General features: G+C 46.9%; 1 protein-coding gene and 1 long non-coding RNA gene across 2 annotated transcripts; one reads left to right on the top strand and one right to left on the bottom strand.

Annotated features, from left to right (window-relative positions):
• The first annotated feature begins 15,114 nt into the window (after positions 1-15,114).
• Positions 15,115-17,298, top strand: LOC123066066 (uncharacterized). The gene is made up of 3 exons (XR_006431214.1): positions 15,115-15,459; positions 15,995-16,192; positions 17,128-17,298. It is a non-coding gene; the product is annotated as an uncharacterized lncRNA (long non-coding RNA).
• A 5,659-nt stretch (positions 17,299-22,957) lies between these two features.
• LOC123071728 (uncharacterized) lies at positions 22,958-25,181 on the bottom strand. The gene is made up of 3 exons (XM_044495314.1): positions 24,396-25,181; positions 23,717-24,061; positions 22,958-23,461 (listed from the first exon to the last, which is right to left on the bottom strand). The coding sequence occupies exons 1-3, from the start codon at positions 25,053-25,055 to the stop codon at positions 23,390-23,392; spliced, it is 1,077 nt and encodes a 358-aa protein (XP_044351249.1). The 5' UTR covers positions 25,056-25,181; the 3' UTR covers positions 22,958-23,389.
• Between the last annotated feature and the right edge of the window lie 2,333 nt (positions 25,182-27,514).

A 27,514-nucleotide genomic window follows, 5' to 3' on the forward strand; every position in this document is an offset into this window, starting at 1 on the left:
GCAGGTATGCTCACAGGTCGCCCTGCGGAGGAGATGCCCGTATCAACGGGTGATCAACTTCCCGAATTGTTGCAACTGATCGAACGAGTTCGGCAGGCAATGAGCGTCATCCAGGCTTTATGGCCAGCCTTCTCCTTACCCGAGGGTCTTGGGGAGCTTGCGGAGAAGCTTCAGGGAGTGCGGCAGCGCTTCCATTTATGGAAGATTTCGGCCTGCCGCCAAGGTGCCAGGGAGGCCTGGGCCATGGTAAAGACGCGGTACAAGAAGGCGGATCCCAACCACATGGCCGAAGTCGGACCTGTGGGGCCCGATGGGAAGGAGATCCCTGTGAGTTTAGTATACGGCCAAGTAGAGTTGGCCGCTAAATTTTCCCAACAGGACTGTAAATTAGACAACCTGTTAGACGGGATTGAGGAAGAATACAATCAGTCGATTTGACAATGTATTATAAAATGACATATAAAATGCCTTCTAGCCGGATTGTAGATCGTTTGTCTTTGCCGACCTTTTCGCTTCGACCTCGGGACCCTAGAGTCCGGAGTGTGTCCGAATACCTTCTCGGTTATGAAACAACCGGGGTATGCATGGAGACCAGGCGTAGGGGTCATTAGTGCTTTATCAGACAAGTGCCCAACTAGTTATGTTATATTACATGGGTAGTAAGAAACATCTTCCAGGGAGAATAGTTCCGTTAAGGGTTCCTTTCCTCTGGGGGTGGCATGCCCTAAAGTGCATGTCCGGACTGCGAAAAAAGCAGAAAAACATCTGGGGGCAGATAAATAAGTGGATAAAAAATCATCTTTTAAGTCACCGACCGAATATTCCCTTAAGAACGCTAGCTTTCGGCTTCACCCAGTCTGAGGTACACATCCGGCTGACCCGGCAGTAACAATCGCAGAGGTGCTCCCTTTACCTCCTAGCCGAACAATCGGGAACGTAGGGGTAAGCACAGGAGCCAGGCAACCCAGCTTGGCCAAAACTTAAGTCATATCGATGCATATAATGGTGAATAAAAGGTACATGTGGAGGCTTGACACATGTGCTGGGCATGAAGCCCTTATAATTAAGCTTCTGGTAAAGAAGCCCCCAGGTATAATGAGTGCGGATAGCACATCAATTGCGCGCGAACATTGCGCAAGTAGGCCCTTTAAGGCTTGGATGAATAGGGTTGAGAAGAAAAAGATAAACAAAAGGCAGCTGAAGTAAAAAAAATTGGACGGGGGGAAAGGGACGAACTCTTAGTCCGGCGCTAGGCATAGAATCTTCGGAGGCGGGCCGCGTTCCATGGGTTCGGCTCGAGTCGGTTATCCGACGCATTTCGTAGACGGTACGCTCCGCCGGTCAGGACTTGATCGATGATGAAGGGGCCTTCCCATTTGGGCTTGAGCTTGTCCTTTTTCTTGTCCGGCAGGCGTAGAACCAGTTCGCCAACGTTGTAAGTCTTGGCCCGTACTTCTCTGCTTTGGTATCTTCGAGCCTGCTGCTGATAGAATGCGGAACGAGCCTTGGCGACGTCGCGTTCTTCCTCCAATGCGTCCAAGCTGTCCTGCCGATCGAACTCGGCTTCTCTTTCTTCGTACATGCGCACTCGAGGTGAGTCATGAATTATGTCGCAGGGCAAAACTGCTTCTGCGCCGTATACCATAAAAATGGTGTGAATCCGGTAGTACGGTTAGGCGTTGTCCGCAGCCCCCAGAGTACGGAGTCGAGCTCCTCTACCCAGTGCGTGTCAGATTTCGTAAGGGACCGCACTAGTCTGGGTTTGATGCCGCTCATTATTAGACCATTTGCTCGTTCCACTTGACCGTTGGTTTGAGGATGATAGACTGAAGCGTAATCGAGCTTGATGCCCATATTTTTGCACCATGATTTAACCTCATCGGCCGTGAAGTTCGTGCCGTTATCGGTGATGATGCTGTGGGGGACACCATAACGGTGTACTACCCCGGATATAAAGTCTATCACTGGTCCGGACTCTGCCGTTTTAACTGGCTTGGCCTCTATCCATTTGGTGAATTTATCCACCATGACCAATAGGTACCTTTGCTTGTGGGTTCCCCCTTTAAGTGGTCCAACCATGTCAAGCCCCCAGACCGCGAACGGCCAGGTAATGGGTATAGTTTTGAGGGCGGTGGGTGGCATATGGCTCTGATTAGCAAAGAGCTGACAACCGACGCATCTTTGGACTAAGTCCTGAGCATCTGCTCGGGCCGTCGGCCAATAAAATCCTGTACGGAATGCCTTTCCTACAAGGGCCCGAGCTGCGGCGTGGTGTCCGCCTAGTCCGGCATGAATTTCAGCCAGGAGGTTTCGCCCTTCCTCTTCGGAGATACACCTTTGAAGGACTCCGGTTGTGCTTTTCTTATAAAGTTCTCCCTCATAGACCTTGTAGGCTTTAGATCGCCGGACAATGCAGCGGGCCTCATTTTGGTCTTCGGGAAGCTCCTGCCTAAGCAAGTAGGCGAGGAATGGTTCTGTCCACGGGGCAATTACTGCCATTATGTCGTGGGCTGAAGGTGTTATGTCATCGGCTGAATCGCCGGTTGGTGCGGCTTGTTCCGGTTTGTTATTTCCGGACTCCTCTTCCCATAGTACGGATGGCTTGAAGAGCCGTTCCAGGAAGATGTTAGGAGGGACAGTGTCGCGTTTTGCGCCGATGCGTGCCAGTACGTCGGCTGCTTGGTTATTATCCCGGGCTACGTGATGGAATTCAAGTCCTTCAAACTGGGCTGACATTTTTAGGACAGCGTTGCGATATGCTGCCATTTTTGGATCTTTGGCGTCAAAGTCTCCGTTTATTTGGGATATTGCGAGGTTTCAATCCCCGCGCACCTCTAGGCGTTGAATGCCCATGGAGATTGCCATCCGGAGACCATGTAAAAGGGCCTCGTATTCGGCTACATTGTTGGAGTCTGTGTACATTATCTGAAGTACATATTGGACTATGTCCCCGGTCGGGGACGTCAATACGACACCAGCCCCCAATCCGGCTAACATTTTAGAGCCGTCGAAGTGCATAATCCAATTATAGTATGCGCCGTACTCTTTAGGGAGTTCGGCTTTGGTCCATTCAGCGACAAAGTCAGCCAAAACTTGTGACTTTATAGCTCGCCGAGGTTTGTAAGTTATATCAAATGGTAAGAGCTCAATGGCCCATTTTGCAATCGTTCCCGTCGCGTCGCGGTTGTTTATAATGTCGTTAAGTGGTACTTCAGAGGCCACTGTTATCGAACACTCTTGAAAGTAGTGTCGGAGCTTCCAGGATGCCATGAACACCGCATATGCTATCTTCTGATAGTGCGGGTAACGGGACTTGCAGGGGGTTAACACAGTGGATACGTAGTATACTGGTTTTTGAAGAGGGAATTTATGCCCTTCTGTCTCTCGTTCGACGACGAGTACCGCGCTTACAACTTGATGCGTTGCTGTGATGTATAACAACATTGGTTCGCCCAGGTTGGGCGCAGCCAGGACCGGATTTGTTGCCAATATGGCCTTTATTTCTTTGAGTCCGGCGGTGGCAGCATCCGTCCACTCGAAGTGTTCGGTGCGCCTAAGGAGGCGATAGAGGGGCAATGCCTTTTCTCCTAGACGGGAGATAAAGCGGCTCAGAGCCGCCATGCATCCAGTCAATTTTTGTATTTGCTTGAGGTCTTTTGGGATATCTAGCTGTGACAGAGCTCGGATCTTGGCTGGGTTTGCTTCAATTCCTCTACCGAATACGATGAAGCCCAGCAGCTTTCCAGCTGGTACGCCGAAAACGCATTTTTCCGGATTCAGCTTGATGTCATATGCTCTGAGGTTGTCGAATGTGAGCCTCAAGTCGTCTACTAGAGTTTCAACGTGTTTAGTTTTGACGAATACGTCGTCTATGTATGCCTCTACTGTTTTGCCGATCTAGGTAGCCAGACATGTCTGAATCATGCGTTGATATGTTGCGCCGGTGTTTTTAAGTCCTAAGGGCATCGTGTTGAAGCAGAATGGTCCATATGGAGTAATGAATGCCGTTGCGGCTTGATCCGCTTCTGCCATCTTGATTTGATGATAGCCGGAGTATGCGTCCAGGAAGCACAATGAGTCGTGCCCTGCAGTGGCATCGATGATTTGGTCGATGCGGGGGAGGGGGAAGGGATCCTTTGGGCAGGCTTTATTTAGGTCTTTGAAATCGACACATAGGCGCCAGGATTTGTCCTTCTTTCGTACCATTACCAGGTTTGCTAGCCAATCCGGATGTTTGATGTCTCTGATGAATCCGGCTTCCAATAGTTTGGCTAGCTCTTCTCCCATTGCCTGTCTTTTGGGTTCGGAAAATCGTCGAAGAGCCTGTTTGACTGGCTTGAATCCTTTTAGGATGTTTAGGCTGTGTTCTGCCAATCTGCGTGGGATTCCGGGCATATCCGAGGGGTGCCAGGCAAAAATGTCCCAATTTTCCCGAAGGAATTCTCGCAGTGCGGCGTCTACATCAGGGTTCAATTGTGCCCCGATGGAGGCCGTCTTTGTCGGGTCCGTTGGGTGGACCTGGAATTTTACTATTTCATCTGCTGGTTTAAAGGAGGTGGACTTGGATCTCTTATCGAGTATCACATCGTCCCTATTCACCGTAGAGCGCAGCGCGGTGAGTTCCTCTGCCGCTAGGGCTTCGGATAGTGCCTCTAAGGCTAATGCGGCTGTCTTGTTTTCGGCGCGGAGTGCTATGTCCGGATCACTAACGAGAGTGATTATTCCGCCGGGCCCAGGCATTTTGAGCTTCATGTACCCGTAATGGGGTACGGCTTGAAAAATTGTGAATGCCTCTCGTCCTAATATAGCGTGATATCCGCTGTTGAACGGGGCCACTTGGAACGTGACTTCTTCGGATCTGTAATTGTCCGGCGAGCCGAATACCACATCGAGTGTGATTTTTCCTGTGCAGCGCGCCTCCCGGCTAGGGATTATTCCTCTAAAGGTTGTGCTGCTTCGCTCAATGCGGCTCCAGTCTATTTCCATTTTTTGAAGGGTTTCCTCGTAGATGAGGTTTAATCCGCTGCCACCATCCATGAGGACTTTGTAAGTCGAAAGCCGTCCACTATTGGACTAAGTACCAGTGCGGCTGGAGCTCGGGCTGTTCGGAATTTAGGTTCGTCGCTGGCGTTGAAGGTGATGGCTGTGTCGCTCCATGGATTAGTTGTTGCTACTTGGTAGACTTCGGCAAGGCTGCGGATTGTTCGTTTCCGCATATTGTTTGATGCGAAAGTCTCGAAGACTGTTGATACCGTACCGGTATTGTTGGAGTGGTTTTCCGGGGCTAGAAGCTCCTCTCCACTTTTGGCCACCTGCCGTAATATCCAACATGCTCGAAGGCTATGTGTTGGGACGGCGCCTTCTGTACTGTGAATTTTACAGGGTCCGCTAGGCCATCCCTCCAGTACGGTTTCGTGCCCTCTATGGGGTATTTTCTTTTTGATTTTTGTATCTGGTGCCTGAGGGTAATGCACCCTTTTGTTGCGGACTAGGGTTGTATACAGGGCCGGATTGTCCCAAAACTTATTTTCGGTTGTCCGGAAACTCTCCATCGCACAGTACTTTCGTACTATGGACGCCAGGTCGGCGAAGCGTGTAATTTCACGACGGCTGACGGCGTTCAAGATTCCCTCGTCCGTGCAATTATTGCAAAAAATTGAGATTGTGTTTTCCTCTCGGCAGTCCTTTATCCTATCCATAACCAGGAGGAATCTGGCCCAGTAGTGATGTACTATCTCAGCGGGCTCTTGCCGGATTAGAGATAGATCGCATATGTCTGGGCGGGTGGGTGGAATTAAGTCTGGAACCCTACCCATCTCAAGGCTCGAAGGCCGAGAAGTTTCCAAATTTGGAAGCTTGGATTGCTGGACGTTGTCCAACGAGTCTGGTCCGATGCCTGACTTTAAGTTCAGTGCTTGATCGAAGTCCGTCCCTCCGCGGGAATCCGGCATGGGGGGTTCGGGAGCCCGGACATGACTAGTTTTCAATACAGGAGAAGAGTCGCCGCATTGTTCCTCTACCACTGCAACGTGGTGGGTGACCTGGGGAGAGTTAATCTCTCTCAGATCGGTTTTAAGCCCAATCTGATTGTAGTCTGTAGCGACTCCCAGGGCGGCGATGCGATCCAAGAGCTCGTTTATGGACGAGAGCTCTATTGGATCCAGCCGCTCGGCGAATTCCGAGCTGACGTGAAGATTGCTTTTGACGACTTGAGAGGTCATTGTCGAAGCGGTGGCCGGACAGGCGGTCATAAGAAAACCACCTAGCCGGATAGTTTGGCCGGCGGCCAAGGCTCCTTTGGCGAAAATACCGTCCTTGAAGACGGGAGGAGGCATCCTTCCTATCGGTGACGGCACAGAGGAACTCTCAATGAAAGCACCAATGTCGGTGTCAAAACCGGCGGATCTCGGGTAGGGGGTCCCGAACTGTGCGTCTAGGCGGATGGTAACAGGAGACAAGGGACACGATGTTTTACCCAGGTTCGGGCCCTCTTGATGGAGGTAAAACCCTACGTCATGCTTGATTGATATTGATATTGTGGATGTTTACAAGAGTGGATCTACCACGAGATCAAGGAGGTTAAACCCTAGAAGCTAGCCTATGGTATGATTGTAATGGTTGTTGTTGTGTCCTACGGACTAGAGCCATCCGGTTTATATAGACACCGGAGAGGGCTAGGGTTACATAGAGTCGGTTACAATGGTAGGAGATCTACGTATCCATATCGCCAAGCTTGCCTTCCACGCCAAGGAAAGTCCCATTCGGACATGGGACGAAGTCCTCAATCTTGTATCTTCATAGTCTTGGAGTCCGGTCGATGATGATAGTCCGGCCGATGATAGTTCGGCCGATGATGGTAGTCCGGCTATCCGGACACCCCCTAATCCGGGACTCCCTCAACATACAAAGTGAATCATCCTTCTTAGGAACCATGACTACATTGGCTAACCACTCGGAGTGGTAGATTTCACGGATGAACTCTGCTGCCAATAGTCGAGCCACTTCTTCGCCAATTGCTTTCCTCTTCTGCACGGCAGACCGCCGAAGGTGCTCTTTGACGGGTTTTACTTTGGGGTCGACACACAAACAGTGCTTGGCCAGTCCCTTGGGCACACCTAGCATGTCAGAAGGTTTCCATGCGAAGATGTCCCAGTTCTCACGGAGGAACTAACCGAGCGCTTCTTCCTATTTGCTGTCGAGCGTCGTTGATATATGAGTCGATGCAGCATTGGGATCCGTCTGGTGAATGTGAACTGGCTTCGTCTCACCAGTAGATTGGAATGCGGAATTTGTGGCAGGCTTCTTGGCTCTAAGCAAATCACTCGGATCTGCATTCTTCTGATATTCTTGGAATTCAACTGCTGCCATCTGTTCGTCGGCGATCTTGGAACCTTTCTGGAAACATTCCTCAGCCTTCTGCCGATTGCCTGTAACTGTGATCGCACCTTTGGGGCCAGGCATCTTCAGTTTGAGATACACATAACATGGTCGAGCCATAAAGCGTGCATAGGCTGGCCTACCCAAAATGGCATGATAGGCACTCTGGAAATCCACGACTTCAAATGTCAACTTCTCCTTACGGTAATGCTTCGAGTCACTGAAAACCACGTCAAGGGCGATCTGGCCGAGTGATTCGGCTTTCTTTCCAGGAATAACACCATGAAAACTCATATTGCTCTCGCAAAGCTTGGACATCGGAATGCCCATCCCCTTCAAGGTCTTAGCGTAGAGGATGTTTAGACCACTGCCACCGTCCATCAGTACTTTGGTCAGTCGAATGCCTCCAACCACGGGTTCGACCACTAGAGCTTGCCTCCCAGGGGTGGCCACGCGAGCAGGGTGGTCAGACTGGTCGAACGTAATGGCTGTCTGAGACCATCTCAGGTAGGTGGTCGTCGCCGCGGAAGCAACCATGTTCACCTCCCTGATGATGATCTTCAATCGACTCTTACTTTCAACATCAGCAAATATCATCAAAGTGGAATTGACTTTGGGATAACCATCATCTTCCTCTTCATCTTCACCTTGGTCCGACTCCTTCTCCTTCTCATTGGGTTGTTTCTCTCGGAACTACTGGATTAGGAGTCGGCACTGCCGAGTGGTATGCTTCGGGTAAATCAGATTACCTTCCTCATCTTTCTTTGTGTGGATGTGGCACGGCAAATCCAGCACATCATTCCCTTCTTTATCCTTCACCTTCTTAGGGGGCCAGGGCCCCTTAGGTTTTCCCTTAAACTTTCCTTGATTCACTGCCGCAATCTCTCCAGGTGCCGCTGGCTCGGCCTTATGCTTCTATTTCCGACTGGAGTTACCTCCACCGGCCTCTTGGCCGACTGGTTTGCTCTTCCCGCTACGGAGTCGATCCTCTTCTTCCCCGTTAGCGTACCGGGTGGCTATCTCCATCATTCGAGTCAGAGTCATATCCCCAGTTCGACCGAATTTCAAGACCAACTCTCTGTATTTGACGCCTTCCTTGAAGGCACATACAGCTTGATGCTCTGAAACATTCTCGATGGTGTGATGCAAAGTGGACCATCTCTGGATGAACTCCCTCAAAGTCTCATTCGGCTTCTGCATATAGTGCTGCAACTCGGGCAATCCTCCTGGTCGCTTGCACGTGCCCTCGAAAGTTCTCACGAACACTCGGGATAGCTCTTCCCAACTGTGAATACTGCCCAGAGTCAACTGAGTCAGCCACGCTCGGGCCGACCCTTCCAACATAAGAGGGAGATGCTTCATCGCTTTCTCGTTGTTACCGCCTCCAATCTGCACAGCCACACGGTAATCTTCAAGCCAAGTTTCAGGCTTGGATTCACCGGTGAACTTACTGACCTCGGACGCCAGCATGAAGTTGGGAGGTATCACTGCTGCCCTGATGGCTCTGCTAAAACACTTGGGACCAGAAATATGCACTCGGTTGCCGCTTGGACGATCTCTACCAGGGTCTTCTTTGTGTGCTCTGTTCCGGTCGACCAGGCCTTGAACGAGGATAGACCTCGCGTCGAAGCCCGGTTCCCTTGGGTCGACTGAAATCCTGCGCTCACCACTGTGACGGCGCCTATCATCGTTCCGCCAAGGCACATATGACGCACTCCTCGGAGGAGGCGTGGGTCCCCGATGACGATTGTCACGGTCAAGTGGATGATCATACTGCCCACGGCCTTCACGCCGCGGAGGCGATCTTGGGCTGTGAGCCGACTGAACCGTGTCCGCTGCAACGGATCTGCTGTGAATCCTATTCCTTGACTGAGATACTGTTGTATTCTGCTCTCCTGCTGCCCTGAGCAGGGCCCGGATCTGCATCAGCCCTCTGCCAGCTTCTGACTGGGAAGGCTGGATCGACTCTGCTATTCGGGTCGCAGCTGTGAGATTCTGAATCGGAGTGCGGTATACCTTAGGTGGAGGCGGGAAAAGCTGTCGTCGACTGGATTCATGGACCTGCTCCTGGGTGCGCTCGTCGAGAGCGTGCTGAAGGTTATCCAGTCGAGTGCGCTCAGCCAAGTTGGCTAGGCGCACCTCCTCCAAGGCCCGAGCCTCGGGGGTTTCTCCAACGATGGGCATATGGAGTGCATCCATGTTGCGGCGACGAAGTTCTTCCCTCTGTTGCAAAGAGAGGGGCTCGGGTCGGTATTCCTCATGGACGTGCGACGGATTGCCGCCTCCGTCCCCGTCGCCCTCGCGGCGGAACTTGGGCGGGCTGTGAGGACCATCGACCATCAGGACTTCGGCCGTAGGATCGCTGCTATCACACTCGGATGCAGTCTCCACGGAGCCAGTCGACAGATCGAACAGGCCGTGGAGGGTTTCGTCGGGCTCGATTGCCGCGACTTGATAGATAGTCGAGTGCCGAGCCACCACGTGTTTCACCCAGTGCTGAAGCCGCGATCGACCGGACCGCTTGCGACAGCAAACATCGGGGAGAGAAAACACCGTCGGAGCCGACTAATACTGAGTCGACGGCTTCCGGAGAAGGATGCCGCGAACACACGCGCGAAAGTGCGTCGCCCATCGAACGGAGAGCGCCTCAACGTCGAGCGGAGCTTCCTGAAGCCACGCCGAGTCGTCGGTGACGAAAACGAGCGCGCCGAGACGGATCTCACGGCCCTCAACCATCTCGCCGCCGGAAACCATGATGATGATCGGAAAAACTTGCAACTTCACCAATAAGTCGCTAAGACACCAGCCCAACAGTGGGCGCCAACTGTCGTGGTTCTAGGTCTGACAATAGAAAGGGGGTAGGAATGGAGACGCAAGATCTTAGCTATGGCGAAGATGTACACACGAGGTTTACGAGTTCAGGCCCTTCTCGGAGGAAGTAATAGCCCTACGTCTCGGTGCTCGGAGGTGGTCGATTGGATTATGTGTGTTGTGTTACAGGGGGTGCGAACCCTTGTGCCAGAGGAGGGGGTGGGCTTATATAGAGTATGCCAGGACCCCAGCCCGTCTCCATTACAAGGGAACTAATGTACATAAAGTAAGGGGCGTTACTGGTAACGCCAGCATTAAGTACTCTTAATGCTCATGAAGACTAAGGAGTAAATATCTGGCCGTTGCGTGCTCTTCTGACTCCCGGTCTTCGATATGGTCGAGTGGCCTTCCTTATAGTCGAGTGATGGTAGGTAGTGACCGCCGAGTGATGTGACCGTCGAGTGGATTGCACTCGACGTACTTGACTGGCGTTCTTCTGTTGACTCTTGGTCTTTTCGTCTTCCAGGGTAGTGACCTTGGGTAGGACATTGAAAGTGCAACTATCCCTAGGTGGTTTTGGTAATTCATAACAACATATAGCTCATTGAGCTAATGCTATTCCAAGACTATTATTTCAGGAAAGCTCAATGAATGGCATGGCATGGATGATGAAAGTGGATCCCTCAAAATATCAAGGACAAAGGATTGGCTCAAGCTCAAAAGCTCAAGACTCTTCTTTTTACATTTTAGTGATCCAAGATCACATTGAGTCTACAGGAAAAGCCAATACTATCAAGGAGGGATGAGGTGTTGCTTAATGAGCCTCTTGCTTCAAGTGCTTAGTGATATGCTCCAAATACCCTCAACTACTTTCTCACATCCTCATATGACCTAAACCTAAAGTCAAAACCGGTCACACTGATTCTTTCTATCTGGCGCCATCGAGTTCAAATGTCATAGCCACTGCCACAAACCCTAGGCAAATCGGTCTCACCGATAGGGATCTCGGTCTCATCGAGATGGGATTGTAATCTCTCTGTTTCACTTCGTAACGTTTCGGTCTAACCGAAGTGAGCGATCGGTCCCACCGAGATTGCAATGTAAACTCTCTGTTTCCCGTTCGTAACATTTCGGTTTCACCGAAAAGAGCGAATCGGTCCCACCGAGTTTACCTGACCAACTCTCTGGTTAGCTAATTACCAAAACCGGTCTCATCGACTTTGTGTAATCGGTCTTACCGAGATTATGTTATGCCCTAACCCTAACCATATCGGTCCTACCGAGTTGCATGTCGGTCCCACCGAAATCACTAACGGTCACTAGGTTTACTGAATCGGTCCGACCGAGTTTGTTGATTCGGTCCCACCGAGTTTGGTAAATTGTGTGTAACGGTTAGATTTTGTGTGGAGGCTATATATACCCCTCCACCTCCTCTTCATTCGTGGAGAGAGCCATCAGAACAAACCTACACTTCCAACTTACCATTTCTGAGAGAGAACCACCTACTCATGTGTTGAGGCCAAGATATTCCATTCCTACCATATGAATCTTGATCTCTAGCCTTCCCCAAGTTGCTTTCCACTCAAATCTTCCTTCCACCAGATCCAAATCCTATGAGAGAGAGTTGAGTGTTGGGGAGACTATCATTTGAAGCACAAGAGCAAGGAGTTCATCATCAACGCACCATTTGTTACTTCTTGGAGAGTGGTGTCTCCTAGATTGGCTAGGTGTCACTTGGGAGCCTCCGACAAGATTGTGGAGTTGAACCAAGGAGTTTGTAAGGGCAAGGAGATCGCCTACTTCATGAAGATCTACCGCTAGTGAGGCAAGTCCTTCGTGGGCGACGACCATGGTGGGATAGACAAGGTTGCTTCTTCGTGGACCCTTCGTGGGTGGAGCCCTCCGTGGACTCGCGCAACCGTTACCCTTCGTGGGTTGAAGTCTCCATCAACGTGGATGTACGATAGCATCACCTATCGGAACCACGCCAAAAACATCCGTGTCTCCAATTGCGTTTGAATCCTCCAAACCCTTCCCGTTACTTTCTTGCAAGTTGCATGCTTTAATTTCCGTTGCCTATATACTCTTTGCATGCTTGCTTGAATTGTGTGATGATTGCTTGACTTATCCAAAGATTGCTAAAATCTGCCAAACTCTAAAATTGGGAAAAGGTTAAGTTTTTAATTGGTCAAGTAGTCTAATCAACCCCCCCCCCCCCTCTAGATATACTTCAAGGTCCTACAGACGTATAGGTCGAGCCTATGACCCTACCCCGGGTCTGTATCCTCGTCAGTGGCCACATGCAGATCAGGAAACAAAGGAACAAGAAGATGGGTTTCGCGCATAAAACTAACTTATTCTGCATCCATGTCCCAAAACCAAGAAAGAAAGATGGATTCTACATCGTCCATCTCATGATTGAGTTCAGCACGGATCACCAAAAGCTTCGCATGACAAGCAGAAATGATGATCATATCCACAAGTGGCTAGAATCTCATGGAGAAGCGGATTATAAACTTAGAGATGACTTCTTTCGCATCTAAAGGGACATTGCAACGATCATCATGAAAGAAGTCGTCGATGAGAAGGGGATGTTCCACCATGGCCCTATATCGCGAGCTGACGTCCGAACTCGCAAAGGCATGCAACGTCTAGACCTCACGCCATTCAAGAAGCTAGGGTCCATCCTCGATGATATGGAAGGATGGAACTTCTAGTGATTTACGATGCCGATGATGATGATATGTGTCAGTTGAACTTGTATACTTTCTGTAGCGATGAAACTTTGTGATGTCCATGGTCCCTGCCGAACTTGCGTAACGCTACTTTGTTAGTTTGCGTACAATGACCTGCGTACCTCTAGTTAATTAGTTTGCGTACTGTATGTTGCATCTAGTTGCTAACCCTTTCTTTTTCGTGTTGCTCTAGTATATTTTGTTGCATATGATTGTACATCCTTTTCATGAAGATGCATCTCTAATAGGTACCTAGTTTCTTGATGGTGAGATGGCAGTGCTATGTCATGTTCAAAGGGAAGGTTCCGGGGGTGTACAACGAGTGGCCTGAGTGTCAGGCGCAAGTGAATGGGTTCTCGGGCGCTAGCCATAAAGGCTTCAAAAGCAGACAAGAAGGAGAAGCTAGTTACTTGAGGTTCACGCTAGCGCGAGAGAGGACTCGTAACCGCCGCCTCATGTACTGCATAGTTCCGCTCTCACTCATAGTGATAGCTCTTCTTGCGTATACCTTTGTTTAGATGGATGCCATTGTAGTTGCAAGTATTCGAGACTTGCATGTATCGCTATTTTCGAGATGATGACAAGATACCACTTTGTGTTGGATGATGATTATGATGAGACTATTTGTATGTATATGCTATGATTACATTTGTGGTCTCGCATCCATTTGTATGTATATCATGATGACATTTGTATTTGCTAAATATTCTTGTATAAAGCCTGTTCAAATACAAAACAAATATGCAAAAAAATATCAAAAACTACTAAAAATAGCAATAGCGAGTGGAGAAAAGTTAGCAGCAGCGCAACAGTAGCAGTAGCACGCACAGGAGAAGCGTGCTAGAGCTATTAGCAGTAGCGAGCTCCCAGGAAGAACGCTGCTACTACACTTGTATAGATACCACCAGAAGCTTGGAAAGAAGAAGGAATGTCGACCTACCGCTCTCTGGGTATAGCAGTAGCGCGGGCGTGCACGCGCTGCTGCTACTGGTTAGTTGTAGCGCCTTATTAGTAGCGGCGGGTCCCGTGCTACTAATATACCTAGAACCCGCGCTGCTGCTAGGCTTTTCCCTAGTAGTGTTAGTTTAGGTTTAGAATAGAAGCATGTCTGAAATTATACCTCTAGAGTCGAACAAGCTCCGCTTTTAGCTTAGGTATGTCCAGAGTCGAACGAGCTCCGCTTTTAGCTGAGGTATGTCCGAAATGTAATGAATTTCGTCATGTTTATATGAAATTCGTCATGTTTATATCAAAATCCGCCCGGTTTGCACGAATTTCATTCGATTAGTTCAAAAAGTTATTGAAATGTATGTGGGCAGCGTTGGATGGCGGCCTTCAACATTAGTGTCTGTGGACTGGTTCTGGAAGAAATTTGCGGTTTGGCGTTAGAGATGCCCTTACGTAGTATAGTGTTGGTCCTTTTTTTTCTAGGGCTCCCGTGTGCACATGCATTTCCCCTTGGTGCAGTGTAAGCAAATATCAGACCAACTAGGTATCGTATCGACAATAAGTACAATCATAAACCAACTTGTAGTTGGATGGTTATGAGGATAGTGACATCTCTGGCCCATCAGAATTCAATGGTTGGATGGCCATGAGGATAGTGATATCCTTGGCCCATTAGAGTTCAAGTCCTAGACTTCACGTTGGTGCTCACATTTTTCTAGATTTATTTCACATTTTCCGACAATATATGTTCAATGGAAGGAGATGTTTCCGTCGACTAATAAGGTATTTATGATGACTTCATCAATCGCAAGCTGATATGCCCGACACACTGTCCAAGGTGCTCATAATCAGTGGCGGAGCTAACTAGCCAAAAGTGGGCAAGCCGGTATGAAGGAAGACCACTATTTTTTTTCACATTGTCCAATTTACTTCAATCTCACACTGTATTTGTTTAGTCTGAGCGGGCCATGGCCCATTTTCATAACATGTAGCTTCGCCGGTGTTTATAGAGGTAGTGTGTGCGTGCATGCATTTATAAAGGTGAGTGTATGTGTGTACATATTTGCGTCTCTGTTAAAAAAACAATAGTTACAAATTTCAATCAACTAAAAAAAAGATAGCTACGATCTGCACGCAGAAAACAGGTGCGGCCGTCACGTACAGAAGAGGACTTTTACGGTGCGTCTGTTTTATCGGGAAAAAAACTGAACTGGATACAGAGTTCGGTTAGCATACGAGATGATCTATCTGTATGCGTGGAGCTGGGATTCCTTCCCGTCCCATCCCGTTCCGATATGTGGCCATGTCCACGATAGAATACGATCCGAGGTCGATCGTCCCACTCGACCGTACGGAGACAAGCATACTACATCGACACACAAGTCGCCGATGATCGTATTCTGGGTTGGAATCAGGGAGGAGAAGGAAGAAGTCGATGTCAGGCATGATCGTATTAGCAATGGAGGACGCCATGCTCCGCAGGATGGAAGAAGGCCGGCGAGCCGGGGCGGCCATCGGGGTCCCGGTCGTCCAACCCAACCACCCTCGCACACGCAAGCTTAGTGCTTTCGAGAAGCGCTTCCTAAGGGTAAGACACGTGCATGTTCTGCGTGCATGTCTATGCTCGACGAGCTCCTTAATTTTGATACATGGATGATCTAAACAAAAACTTTTGCCAGCATAATACTAGTTTGCATCTAGACGTACTAACTGTGCTAACCGGGCCACCTTTTTTTTAGCTTTTTTTATTCTTTAGACTGATTGCTAGTAGTCAGATTGACAGAATGAGCCATATGTAACACATACTAACTGGGCCTTCAATGTAATTTTTATTATGTTTGACATGCTTTGTACTTTTGGTGGACTTTTATAATATGTCTGAATCATTTTCGTGAAACAAATAAGATAATGTGCCATATGCATCTTTGATTAGGAGGCTATGGGTAATGAAAGATTTATTTTTCTTCTCCCGCAAAAAAACAAAGATTTCTTTTCCTAAAAGGATCGGATTGACAAATTATCTTTTTGGCTTGCTTAATGTACTAGCAATGATCTTGTATGGCTACATAGATAAAACTGTGCTACACTACTACGAGGTGCTAATTTGATGTTCTTCTTTCTAGGGTTTCGCAATCACTCTTGGAATCATATTGACGGTTGTGATCATCGCAATGAAGGAGCCTGGCCCCTGGATAAAGCTATTTTCTTTACCTCCAATTTTATTTGGACCTGTCAGCTGCCTTGTGTGGTCTTTCGAGGACTCTTCGGAGGATGAGAATTAGTTTACTTTTCATTTACAGAAAATTAGATGTTTTTATACGGTATGTATTGATGGTGATCAAAAGTCGTGCTCCCAATAAAATTCGCCATGACTAAATTTTGGTCTCTGTTTAAATTGTTGCCAACTTCTTGGCATGCCGAAATGTCTCTTTGTCAACTCCAGTTTGTTTTTCTTGTCAACTTAGGCAATTCACAGACAAAAAACTTACAAATATTTTGGCTAGTGTTGAGGCTAGCCAAAATTCATATAGGACAATTCTGGGCTAAACTAAATATATTTATTGTGTGCAACATATGATGGAAAGCATGTTAAGAGCACTTTCTAGAAAAAAGCCGTAGCTCTGCTTTATATTATATATTATAAGAAACATCACCCCAATGTTCTCAAACATCCAACAGACACAAATAAGTTCCAAGTGATACAAATAAAGAGGCAACAACTAAGGCCACATCAGTCCTAGCCAACACGACAAAAGATAAAACTACAGCGCAACTGATGTAGGGTGCTAATCCTTTTTGCCGTTGCCGTCAGTAGTACAGAGTAACAGAAACATGCATTTAGAGGAGGTTTTCGTACAAGGGCCGGAGGTGTTATTGGATTCCGCATCTAAGCCATCGCTTTTAATACTCCACATGGCGCGGGCTGTCTTCGAAACCGCCTGTAGTACTCCATAAGCCTTAGGCGGTTTTCAGTACGAAACTGCCTCCAATAATCTTTGTACAGTACACATGCCTGAAGAATAGTTATGTCTTTATTTTGAGTGTATTTTCATGCATTTAGTGCCTTTTGATTTCTAGTGCATGTTCGTATATTAAAGTGGCATGTTGTATGAACCATTGTTTAAGCTCATGAAAACTACATGATCCTTGTTCGATACTTCTTGGCATGCCGGGATGTATTGCTGATATCACATAATGTTTGTTTTCTCCAAGTTCTTTCTTCTAATCCACTAGTCTTGTTTATCTGACACTATAGGAAACATTTTGATGAACCTTGGGCTTTGGTTGAGCTTAGCCAGATGCTGCAGAAGTTGCTAGTGCTCTTGAGTATGCAAGAAGAACTTGCTCAAACCAAAAACTAACTTGCATTGAGGTCAAAATGGTAGGATGAGATATGTCATCTTGATTGATGATGCAAATACTTTGAATTAAGCATGCAAATTATGTGAAGCAGTGTGTTCAACAAGTTTTGTTGTCATGAGTTTTGCATAGGAGTTAGCTAAAAAATAGAGAAGATGATGATCTGTCTCTGTGTTCAAAGCATTAGCGTCATGCATCAGTGAATGTTGATAAAATATTTGTAGTCTTTGATGTAAAAATTGGTCTTTAATTGTAGAAGACTATGTTTCTCAATATTATAATCCTTGTGCACCAAACAAGTATTTTTATAGAAAAGTGTTTGGGGCTAGAAGAGGATTGGTGAATGGGAGGGATTCACCAGATCCCCTGTAATCCCCAGCCTCGAACCCTTTTGGATCTTCAAAGCCCCTTGTCCCAAACAAGGCCTTAAGTGGCAGCTACTGAGGTACACCCACGTTGAACCAACATGCTTTTATGGTAGCAATCTCAGTTTTTCTTGAACCAACATGATATATTATATTCAAAATAACTCTCTAGTTGCGCACGGCCCAACTTTTTACCTCTAATTATTTTGGTAAATTATTCGAACCATGGAGAATAACTCTCTAACAGAAATGAAGTTATTTTCGTGATATAGGACCAGTTAGGCAAACAAAAAGACATAGAGAAGTGAGAAAAAAAAACCTTTCTATACAATGAAAAGGCACTTTTGCCAAAAAGGCAAGAAAAAAGACAAAGGTAAATGAGAAAAAAATCATTTTTATACAACGAAAAGGCACTTGTCTCAATGCCATACAAAACCCGACAATTCATATATCAAAAAAAGGCAATTATGCCAAAGGGTGCGTAGCTACCACCATGCATAGGAAGTCGCCTCTCATATTGGCACTTTCATGTGATGGCTCTTCTGACCATAAACAAAGATTCTTGTTAGCCTTAAACAGTTGTTACACATGTTTAGAAATTTCTGTGAACAATGGATATCATATCAACTCTACTTGTTACTACCTCTGTCCTGTTTTACTAGTTTTCCTCATACTTAGGGTCATATTTTAACCATGATTTTAACTAATAAAATATAAGTTATACATACCAAAAATAAAATCATTGGAAACTACATTCAAATACAAATCCAACCATATAACTTTTGGTGACATGCATTAATATTGTGTTAGTAAAATATGTGGTCAAACTTTTACCCAAAATACAATGAGGACTAATAAACTAGGACGGAGGTAGTGCTCAATAAATTAGATTGGGTGACAACAAGGTTAATATGAGTCTTGGTATAAAAGTGAGGTCAAATACACCCTACACATGCAAGTCTAAGAGTTGTGCAACGGAAAGTAAAGACTTTGCGTATGAACGTAAAGGAGGGATTGTAGATTTCAAACGCAGTGAAGACACAATGATTTTTGGCGTGATTTCGATAGATGGTCCTATCATACGTCCGCGTCGATGGAGACTTCAACTCGCGGAGGGTAATGGTTGCATGAGTCCACAGAGTGCTCCAGCAACGAAGGGTCCATGAAGAAGCAACCTTGTCTATTCTACCATGGCCTACGTCCACGAAGGACTAGCCTCATTCGGGTAGATCTTCATGAAATAGGCGATCTCCTTGCCCTTACAAACTCCTTGGTTCAACTTAACATGATCTTGGAGACTCCCAAGTGACACCAAACCAATCTAGGAGACACACTCTCCAAACGGTAATAGATGTTGTGTTGGTGATGAACTCCTTGCTCTTGTTCTTTAAATGATAGTCTCATCAACACTTAATCTCTCTCACATAGATTTGGCATTGGTGGGAGAAGGATTGGAGTGGAAAGCAACTTGAAGAGGCTAGAAATCAAGATTCAAATGGTAGGATTGGAATCTCTTGATCTCAACACATGAGTAGGTGGTTCTCCTTGAGGAAACGAATGGTGGAGGTAGTATTCCGTTCTGATGGTTCTCTTAGAGAGTAGGCGGGGGTGCAGGGGTATAAATAGCCTTCACCCAAAATCCAACCGTTACACACTTTTGACCCAAATCGGTGAGACCGAATATAAACTCGGTGAGCCCTGTTAGTGTAAGTGGAACAACTGGGTGGGACCGAAGTGCAATAGCTAGGGCAAAACTTCGTATTAGAATTTCCGATTGTTTCAATTTGGTGATTCTGAAGTGAAACAATGTCATCTCAAAAACTTGGCAATGCCATCTCAGTGGGACCAAGATCCATTTCTGTCAAACCGAATTGCTGGGATTTTAGTAGTGGCAATGGGAGTGATCATCTTGGCGGGTCCGGATTGGAAGATATCAGTGGGATCGAGATAGGGAATTAGGGTTTGGACAGATGTGTTTTTGAGAAAATGACTAAGGGTTTTGGAGCAATATCACTAAGCACTTGAGAAACAACCTCATCATCAATACATCATCCTCTTTTAATAGTATTGGCTTTTCTAAGGGACTCAATGTGATCTTGAATCACTAAACCAAAAATGTAGAATCTTGGAGTTGCCAATTCTTGTCCTTAACATTTTGAGGGGTCCACATTCATTAGTCCTTGCCATGCCAATCATTGATCTTTTCTGAAATATATTAGCAATGAGCATTACATCAATGGTATATATGTTGTTATTAATTACCAAAACCATTCGGGGATTAGTTCCACTTTCAGACATTGATTAGTGGCAGTTGCACTTGGGCAGTGTTATGTTCAGGTCAGTTGCAATTGCCACAGATCACTGCTAGTTGCCACTTGGGCAATGCAATGTCCATATCATATCACTGATCATTTGCAACTGTCAATGATCGGTGGCAGTTGCAAATGATCACTGCTATGATCTGAACATAGCATTGTCCAAGTGGCAATGGCAATGGCCAGTATTGCTCAAAAATGGCTTGCTCCTATTTGGTAGCATGCACAATTGTCCCACTACTGCTTTGAGCATGCACATGCATTGTCTTCTTCTTATGATCATGCAAGCACATACTTTGATCATGCACAAACCCTAACTAGTAACAACATCAATCTAGACAGGAGCACGTACTAGCACCAATCTAGCATCAAAACCCCCCAAATCTAGCATGAAGACTCCCAGTCTAGCATCAAGCACCCCAATCTAGCACTAAGAGCCCCAATTTATCATCAATAGCACCTATAGCATCAATCTACTATCGTTGTAACAAGAACAACACTAACCGTAATCGATTGGAATCGAATCAGATCCAAACCAATCCTACATAGTATGCAGTGCGCAAAAACCTTAACTCAACTACGAGGATGGGAAAGAAATCGTACTCGAGCGGGTGCCATTGGAGCATACGCCGGCCAAGGAGAAAACCCTAGCGGAACCAATGGGCCGACAGAAGGGTATGAGTTGGCCAATCCGAGGGTCATCGCCGCTGCAGCAATGCTCCTCATCACGTGCTGGGTGGAGGAAGATAAACCGGGCGCCCCACCGCCTGTTGCGCTCCCCTTGTCTTGCGCCAGAGAAAACCCTCAAATGGGAGCAAAAACCCCCATTCCGGCCAAGGTTGTCGTCGTTGGAGGCGACAAGGCTCTCGGCACCCCGTAGCCGAACCCAAAGCTTCTAGGACGGGATACGAAGGCGGAGCTGGAGCAGCCGGAAATGCATTGGTCGGAGGACGCAGGCGGGTGCTGAAGGGTGACGACACGCAGATGGACGCCATGAGGTCAATGCCGCTGTGGGAGAGCCCGACCACCCACCGCTCTTGTATTGGGTTTCGGCCAGCGCCCAGCGAGAATGAGGGTGGGGGTGGCGGGTGTGTCATCGGAGGAGAGATCGTAAGGGCGGTGAGGGAGAGTGAGAGAGAGCGGTGTGAATGGGAGTCGTAGGTGACAGGAGAAAGGGACGGGTATTATGAGACATCTTGTCAGTCTCCCGTGCTTCCCAATGCATGCATAGAACGTGCACATGTGGATCGAGCGAGCCTAGCTCTCCAAATACCGTCGATTCGGTCGTTCCCTCACGTGCAGGCACATAGGTGCTTTAAATTTAGTGCAGCCCAAGAAACGGGCCAGACAACCAAACAGCCCCAAAACATCCCGCGCGGGTCTGGTTGGCCTATATGTGGGCAACCAAACACGTCCTAAGGGGATTGGTGAAGGGGAGAGATTCACCAAATCCCATGTAATCCCAACCCCTTTGGGGCTTCAAATCCCCCTTTCTCAAACAAGGCCTTAAGCGGTAGCTAGTGAGCTACACCCACGTCCTTCGGCCAAAGTCCCCAATGTAGTCATTTTTTTAGTTTCCTTTTATTATTTCATTGTTATTTTTTGTTTTTCTTATTTATGTTTTTTTGTTTATCTTCTTTTTCATTTCATTTACTTCCCTTCTCTCTATTATGCCAGTGCATATATTTTTTTATGAATATAAGAACATTTATTTGTGTACATATATGCACATATTTTTAGTGTGCATGAAAATTACCTTTCTGTCATATTCCATACAATGAGCATCTTTTCTTAAACATATGAACAATGTTTTTCATAGAAACATTTATTTTGATATATGTGATTTTTTTCCGCAACACATAATATTAGTAGACTGTCCGTGCATTGCAACGGGCCAAAAATGAATCCGTAAACAATGGTCATTTTCCTTCCTACAGACAAGCAAAATGCACACAATGTTAATCTAGTATTATGTGTTGCCACTTTAACCTCATTTATATAATTACTAGAAGATAAACACAAATGTTGAGATTTATAATAAAAGGAAAAACATAAATGTGGCCCAACAAAAATCATTACAGGCGGCTAATGCCTACATCAGGAACAAGGTCGGTGAATTTGGATGAGTCCCCTTCCCCTTTGTTGTTTGTCAAATTTTAATGTTCAAATCAGGCTAGGGTTAGGATGGACGAAGTATCTAGTGTATTGGAATTATGTAGAATATTTTGCACAGTTAGGTCACAACTGAACTTAGAGTCGTACAGTGTGGATAGAGCACGAAGTCGTGTCGAGTAGGGGATTTTAACTGATGCCCAAACTCTAGGGTAACGACTAATAAAAAGCTCATAAAACCCCCCAAATCAGAGTCGTTGCATCTATGAGTTCTCGTATGAAACAAATAGAAGTCGTTGTCATCATCAAAGAAAATGTAAATAATACCTTTCCAGGGAAGTGAGAAATTCAGAAAATGGAAAAATAAGGAGAAACATTTGACAAATCGTAAAATTAAAAGAGACCCAGTTCGAAAATGCATAAATAATCCTAAAATGAAAACAGGAAATCAGAAGAAGGAGAAGAAGAAGAAATAGATAATATGTCGGAGATTTTACAAAAATGTTTTGTTTGGACGATTTCCTATGTCTAAGGATGCATTAAGATGTCATGGTCTGTTGTTTCCACACAGTAGAAAAAATTGTATTGAATCGAAAAGTTGAGGAAAATAAATAACACCCTGATACCTATACCAGCCTCATGAGTCAGGTACTCAAGTACCATGACACTCAATTCAGTCGCTTGTTTTGATCAATTTCCACTTGTCCAGAGTCTAAGTTTTCAAGAACCATTTGGCATGTCTATACAAATCCATTCAGAGATGTCAGGTTAAAATCATACAGCAAAAAGGAACATGTTGGTTTGAATTACCACGATTCTAGGAAAGGAAGGCTAGAAATTTTAGAAGATTTTTGGCACTGGGAGCCACTGGTCTGTTTCAGTCAGTTCCAGCCCCCTATTAGTGGACTGCACTTGCAGTCAGGTCACAAGAAAATTGTACTAACAGTTTGCATTCTGTAATCATCCAAAAGGAAACAAATTCTTGTGGTTCCAAGTTGGACATCATGCATCTACAGACTCACAACTTGTGATCCAGCACAACATTGGAGTCAAAACAGAAGTGCTAAAGAATTGCTCAAATTTACAATCTGACGAACACCAATCTTTCAGCTGCAGGTAGGAGGAAAGGAGTGTCGATCCCGCGGCCTCATTCACTGCGGTGATCAGATGGAACTTCCTCTGGTGCGTCTGAAGGGTCCTCTTGTGGTTCCAAGTTGGACATCATGCATCTACAGATTCATAACTTGTGATCCAGCACAACACAGGAGTCAAAACAGAAGTGCTAGAGAATTGCTCAAATTTACAGTGTGACGAACACCAATCTTTCAGCTGCAGGTAGGAGGAAAGGAATGTCAATCCCGTGGCCTCATTCACTGCGGTGATCAGATGAAACTTCCTCTGGCGCGTCTGAAGGGTCCTCTGCTCTGCTGCAACAGCTCTGTACCAAAGAATCAGAATGTTAGTATACGCTACTCTGCTGCAACAGCTCTGTACTACTCCCTCCGTTCCTAAATATTTGTCTTTCTAGAGATTATAACAAGTGACTACATATGGAGCAAAATGAGTGAATCTACACTCTAAAATATGTCTATATGCATCCGTATGTGGTAGTCCATTTGAAATCTCTAAAAAGACAAATATTTAGGAAAGGAGGGAGTAGATGATAATTTTCTTTCGAGGCGATTGAACTTACCCTAATCCATGCATATCCATGGCCAGCAGCGAGTATCCCTGAACAAATTCCGAGCATAGCGTAGTTACCCGGCGACAATGCGTAGTACACATATATGAGAACGAGCACTGACAGACCCACAAAACTGAGCCTGCTAACAAAACGTGCTAGCTCCACGTCAAAGCGCTTCATCGGGTGGAGGCTCAGGACTAGCCCGATGGAGGCCGATGAGAAAATCAGACCATAGATATACGCCATGAGCACAGACTGGTCCTTGGGAATCGTAGCAGGCAAGTATGGAAGGAGGCCAAGCGAAGCCGGCATCGATAAGCAGTAGAGCGCGGAGAGCTTGTCAACAAATAAGGCCTACAACGCAAAGGCACAAAATAAAACTCTGAGATGATCACAAGAAAATTCTAGCAGTTTGCATTCTTGGACTGCAACTACAAAGCATAACTAAGATAGCCACTGGTCTGTTTCAATCAGTTCCAGCTCCCTATTTAGTGGACTGCAACTTGCAGTCAGGTCACAAGAAAATTCTAGCAGTCTGCATTCTGTAATCATCAAAAAGGAAACAAATTCCTGTGGTTCCAATTTTGACATCATCTACAGATTCGTTTATGATCCAGCACAACACAAGAGTCAAAACAGAAGTGCTAGAGCATTTTTTCGGTCAGTAACAACAGAAATGCATGCTCACCTGCCGATCAAGGTCTCTGCGATGGAGGGGCAACTCATCAGTGCAGCACCATGACCAGTAGCGCGCTATCTGGGACGCCGAGAGGCAGCAGCATGAGCGAATCCTCGCCAAAGAGGAAATAGTATGCCTGGTCTCCACCTCGGACGCGAGTTTCGTCGCCTCAGATGCCAGCCTCTTTGCGGTGCCCGCGAGATTCACCGGAAGCTTGCCATCGGCGGCAGCTTTGCTCAAGATGGAGGCGGCCGCCTTCAGATCTCCAGCATACATGGCCTTTGACTCGGCCGCGGCGAACAGCTCCAGTAGCTTGGCGAACCCGGCGGCAGGATCCGTGAGGACAGGGTATCCGTTCGATTCCTCCAAGAACTCGATGGCATGCTTGTGCAGGTCGTCGACGTCGACCGAAAGCAGGGGAGTTGAGGATTCATCTTGGATGGATAAAGAAAGCCGCTCTGGCTCCGTGACAGAGGGCGGGGGACTCGCCGTAGGGTTGCTCTCCGGGGGCACCACAGAGTTTCCCGGCGACGCCGCGGCCCCCGTAGCCGTAGGGGTGCTCTCCAGGGGCGCCATGGAGTTGCCCGGCGACGACATGCCCCCCGTAGAGGTGCTCTCCGGGGGCACGTTGGGGACGCTCGACGACGCCGCGGCAGGCACCGGGGGCATCTTCCGGGACGGTGCCGCTGCGGGAGGATACGAGGTTAGTTGGAGTCGCCGCCGGAGTGCTCGTCGGTCTGACACGCGGCCGCAACGGCTTTGAGGTGGGCCGGCGGCAAGCAGTTGTGTGCGAGTGGAGGTGGGGAATTTTGTAAGACCAGGTCAACCTTTCGTCGGACGAAACTACTCTACAGACGACACAATTGGGACGATGTGTGGACGACTACAAATCCAGCGGCCGTTGCTCTGTTGTGGACACGCATGTGTGCGGCCGGATTATCGCTGTCGTTCAGGAGTCATCTGAATTTCGTCGTCCGTATAGCAATGTAGGAGTCATCTGAATTTCGTCGTCCGTATAGCAATGTTCTTCGTCAGACTATATATTAGAGCAACAGATACCGTATAATCTTCTCCCGCAAAATGATGTCACACAAAAAAATCTTCTCCCGCAAAAACCGTTTATAGTTTCCCATAGATTTGCAGTAGTATCGCACCGCGTCAAATGAAACAGAGGTACGTGGTTGCGGCATCTGTTCCATCCGATTTCACGCGATGATACAAATGCATACCGCAAATCATGATTTTAAACAATATAATTTAAATAAAAACAGTAATACATAGCAAACTTATGAATTTTTTTAACACCGTGCAATACAATAATTCTCTCAGATACAACAAAATGCTCAAATCCGAACAACAAATGGTCCGGAATTAAAACGCTTGTTCTGTTAGATATAATTGTACATATATACGGTAGTGTATAAACCGTATATACTTCTGGTAGGATCTTTGCGTTGCGTGTGTTGATGTAATCGGGTTGTTAGGTCGTTAGGGTTATTCTTATCACTGTATAGCTTGCGTGAGGGTCAATCCATGCGATGTAACCTAACTCCCGTATCCCTGTAAACTTTTTTGGCTATATAACACGTAACGCGTCCCTGCCAGATGCATACGCTTCATCCAATTCATGGTATTCAGAGCCTACTTCCTCTCCAACATCCAACCCTAGTTATGGCTAGCTCCAGCTCCGCCGCCGCCGCTTTTGCCCTCATTCCCATTGCTGACAAGCTTCACCGGGGTAACTACCTGGTTTGGCGCGCGCAAGCCCTAGCCACCATCCACGGAGCGGAGCTAATCGACCACCTCAACCCCGATCACCCGTTCCCAGAGCCCAAGCTTACCGACAAGGATGGTAAGCCTACTAATGTGCCGAACCCGGCGCGTCTCATCACCATGGCGCAAGACTCTCAGGTGCTGAGCTTCATCTTCAACTCGATCTCGCCACATGTGATGATCCAAGTCGCTGATAACCCGCAAGTATACGCGGTAGTTATAGCCTCTTTGGATAAGTAAGAGTGTCAAACACAACGAGGAGCTAAAGGTAGAACAAATACTCTCTCAAGTCCTATCGGCCACTGATACGACTCTACGCACGCTTGACGTTCGCTTTACCTAGAACAAGTATGAAACTAGAGGTACTTTGTAGGTGTGATAGGATAGGTTTGCAAGATAATAAAGAACACGTAAATAAAAAGTAGGGGCTGTTTAGATAAAGATGCAATAAAGTAAATATAGCGAGTGTGGAAAAGTGGTTGTAGGAGTTGTGAAATTGTCCCTAAGCAATTGACTACGTTACTAGACCGGTGATCATTATTGCAATTCTATTTGAGGGAGAGGCATAACTAACATACTTTCTCTTCTTGGATCATATGCACTTATGATTGGAACTCTAGCAAGCATCCGCAATTACTAAAGATCATTAAGGTAAAAACCCAACCATAGCATTAAAGTATCAAGTCTCCTTTATCCCATACGCAAACAACCTACTTACTCGGGTCTGTACTTCTGTCACTCACGCCACCCACCATAAGCAAATCATGAACATATTGCAAACCCTACAGCGGGGATCCCTCACGCTTGCGCGACACGGAGGGCACAATAGGACAACACCAATAATAAAACATGCAACTCAAACCAATCATAGCAATTCATCAATCACCGATAGGACAACGAAAATCTACTCAGACATCATAGGATGGCAACACATATTGGATAATAATATGAAGCATAAAGCACCATGTTCAAGTAGAGGGTACAACGGGTTGTGGGAGAGTCGACCACTGAATATAGATGGGGGAGGGTGATGGAGATGTTGGTGAAGATGATGGAGGTGTTGGTGTAGATCGCGATGATGATGATGGCCCCCGGCAGCGTTCTGGCGCCACCGGAAGCCAGGGGGAGAGAGCCCCCCTTCTTCTTCTTCTTCCTTGACCTTCTCCCTAGATGGGAGAAGGGTTTCCCCTCTAGTCCTTGGCTCCCATGGCTTGGGAGGGGCAAGAGCCCCTCCGAGATTGGATCTGTCTCTCTGTCTCTCTTTGTTTCTGCGTTCTGGTATTATGCCCTGGCACCGTTTCTTTTATGTCCGGAGATCCGTAACTCCGATTGGATTGAAACCTTCGCCCAGATCT

Source organism: Triticum aestivum, chromosome 3B (genome assembly GCF_018294505.1).
Source record: "Triticum aestivum cultivar Chinese Spring chromosome 3B, IWGSC CS RefSeq v2.1, whole genome shotgun sequence".
Lineage (NCBI taxonomy): Eukaryota > Viridiplantae > Streptophyta > Magnoliopsida > Poales > Poaceae > Triticum > Triticum aestivum.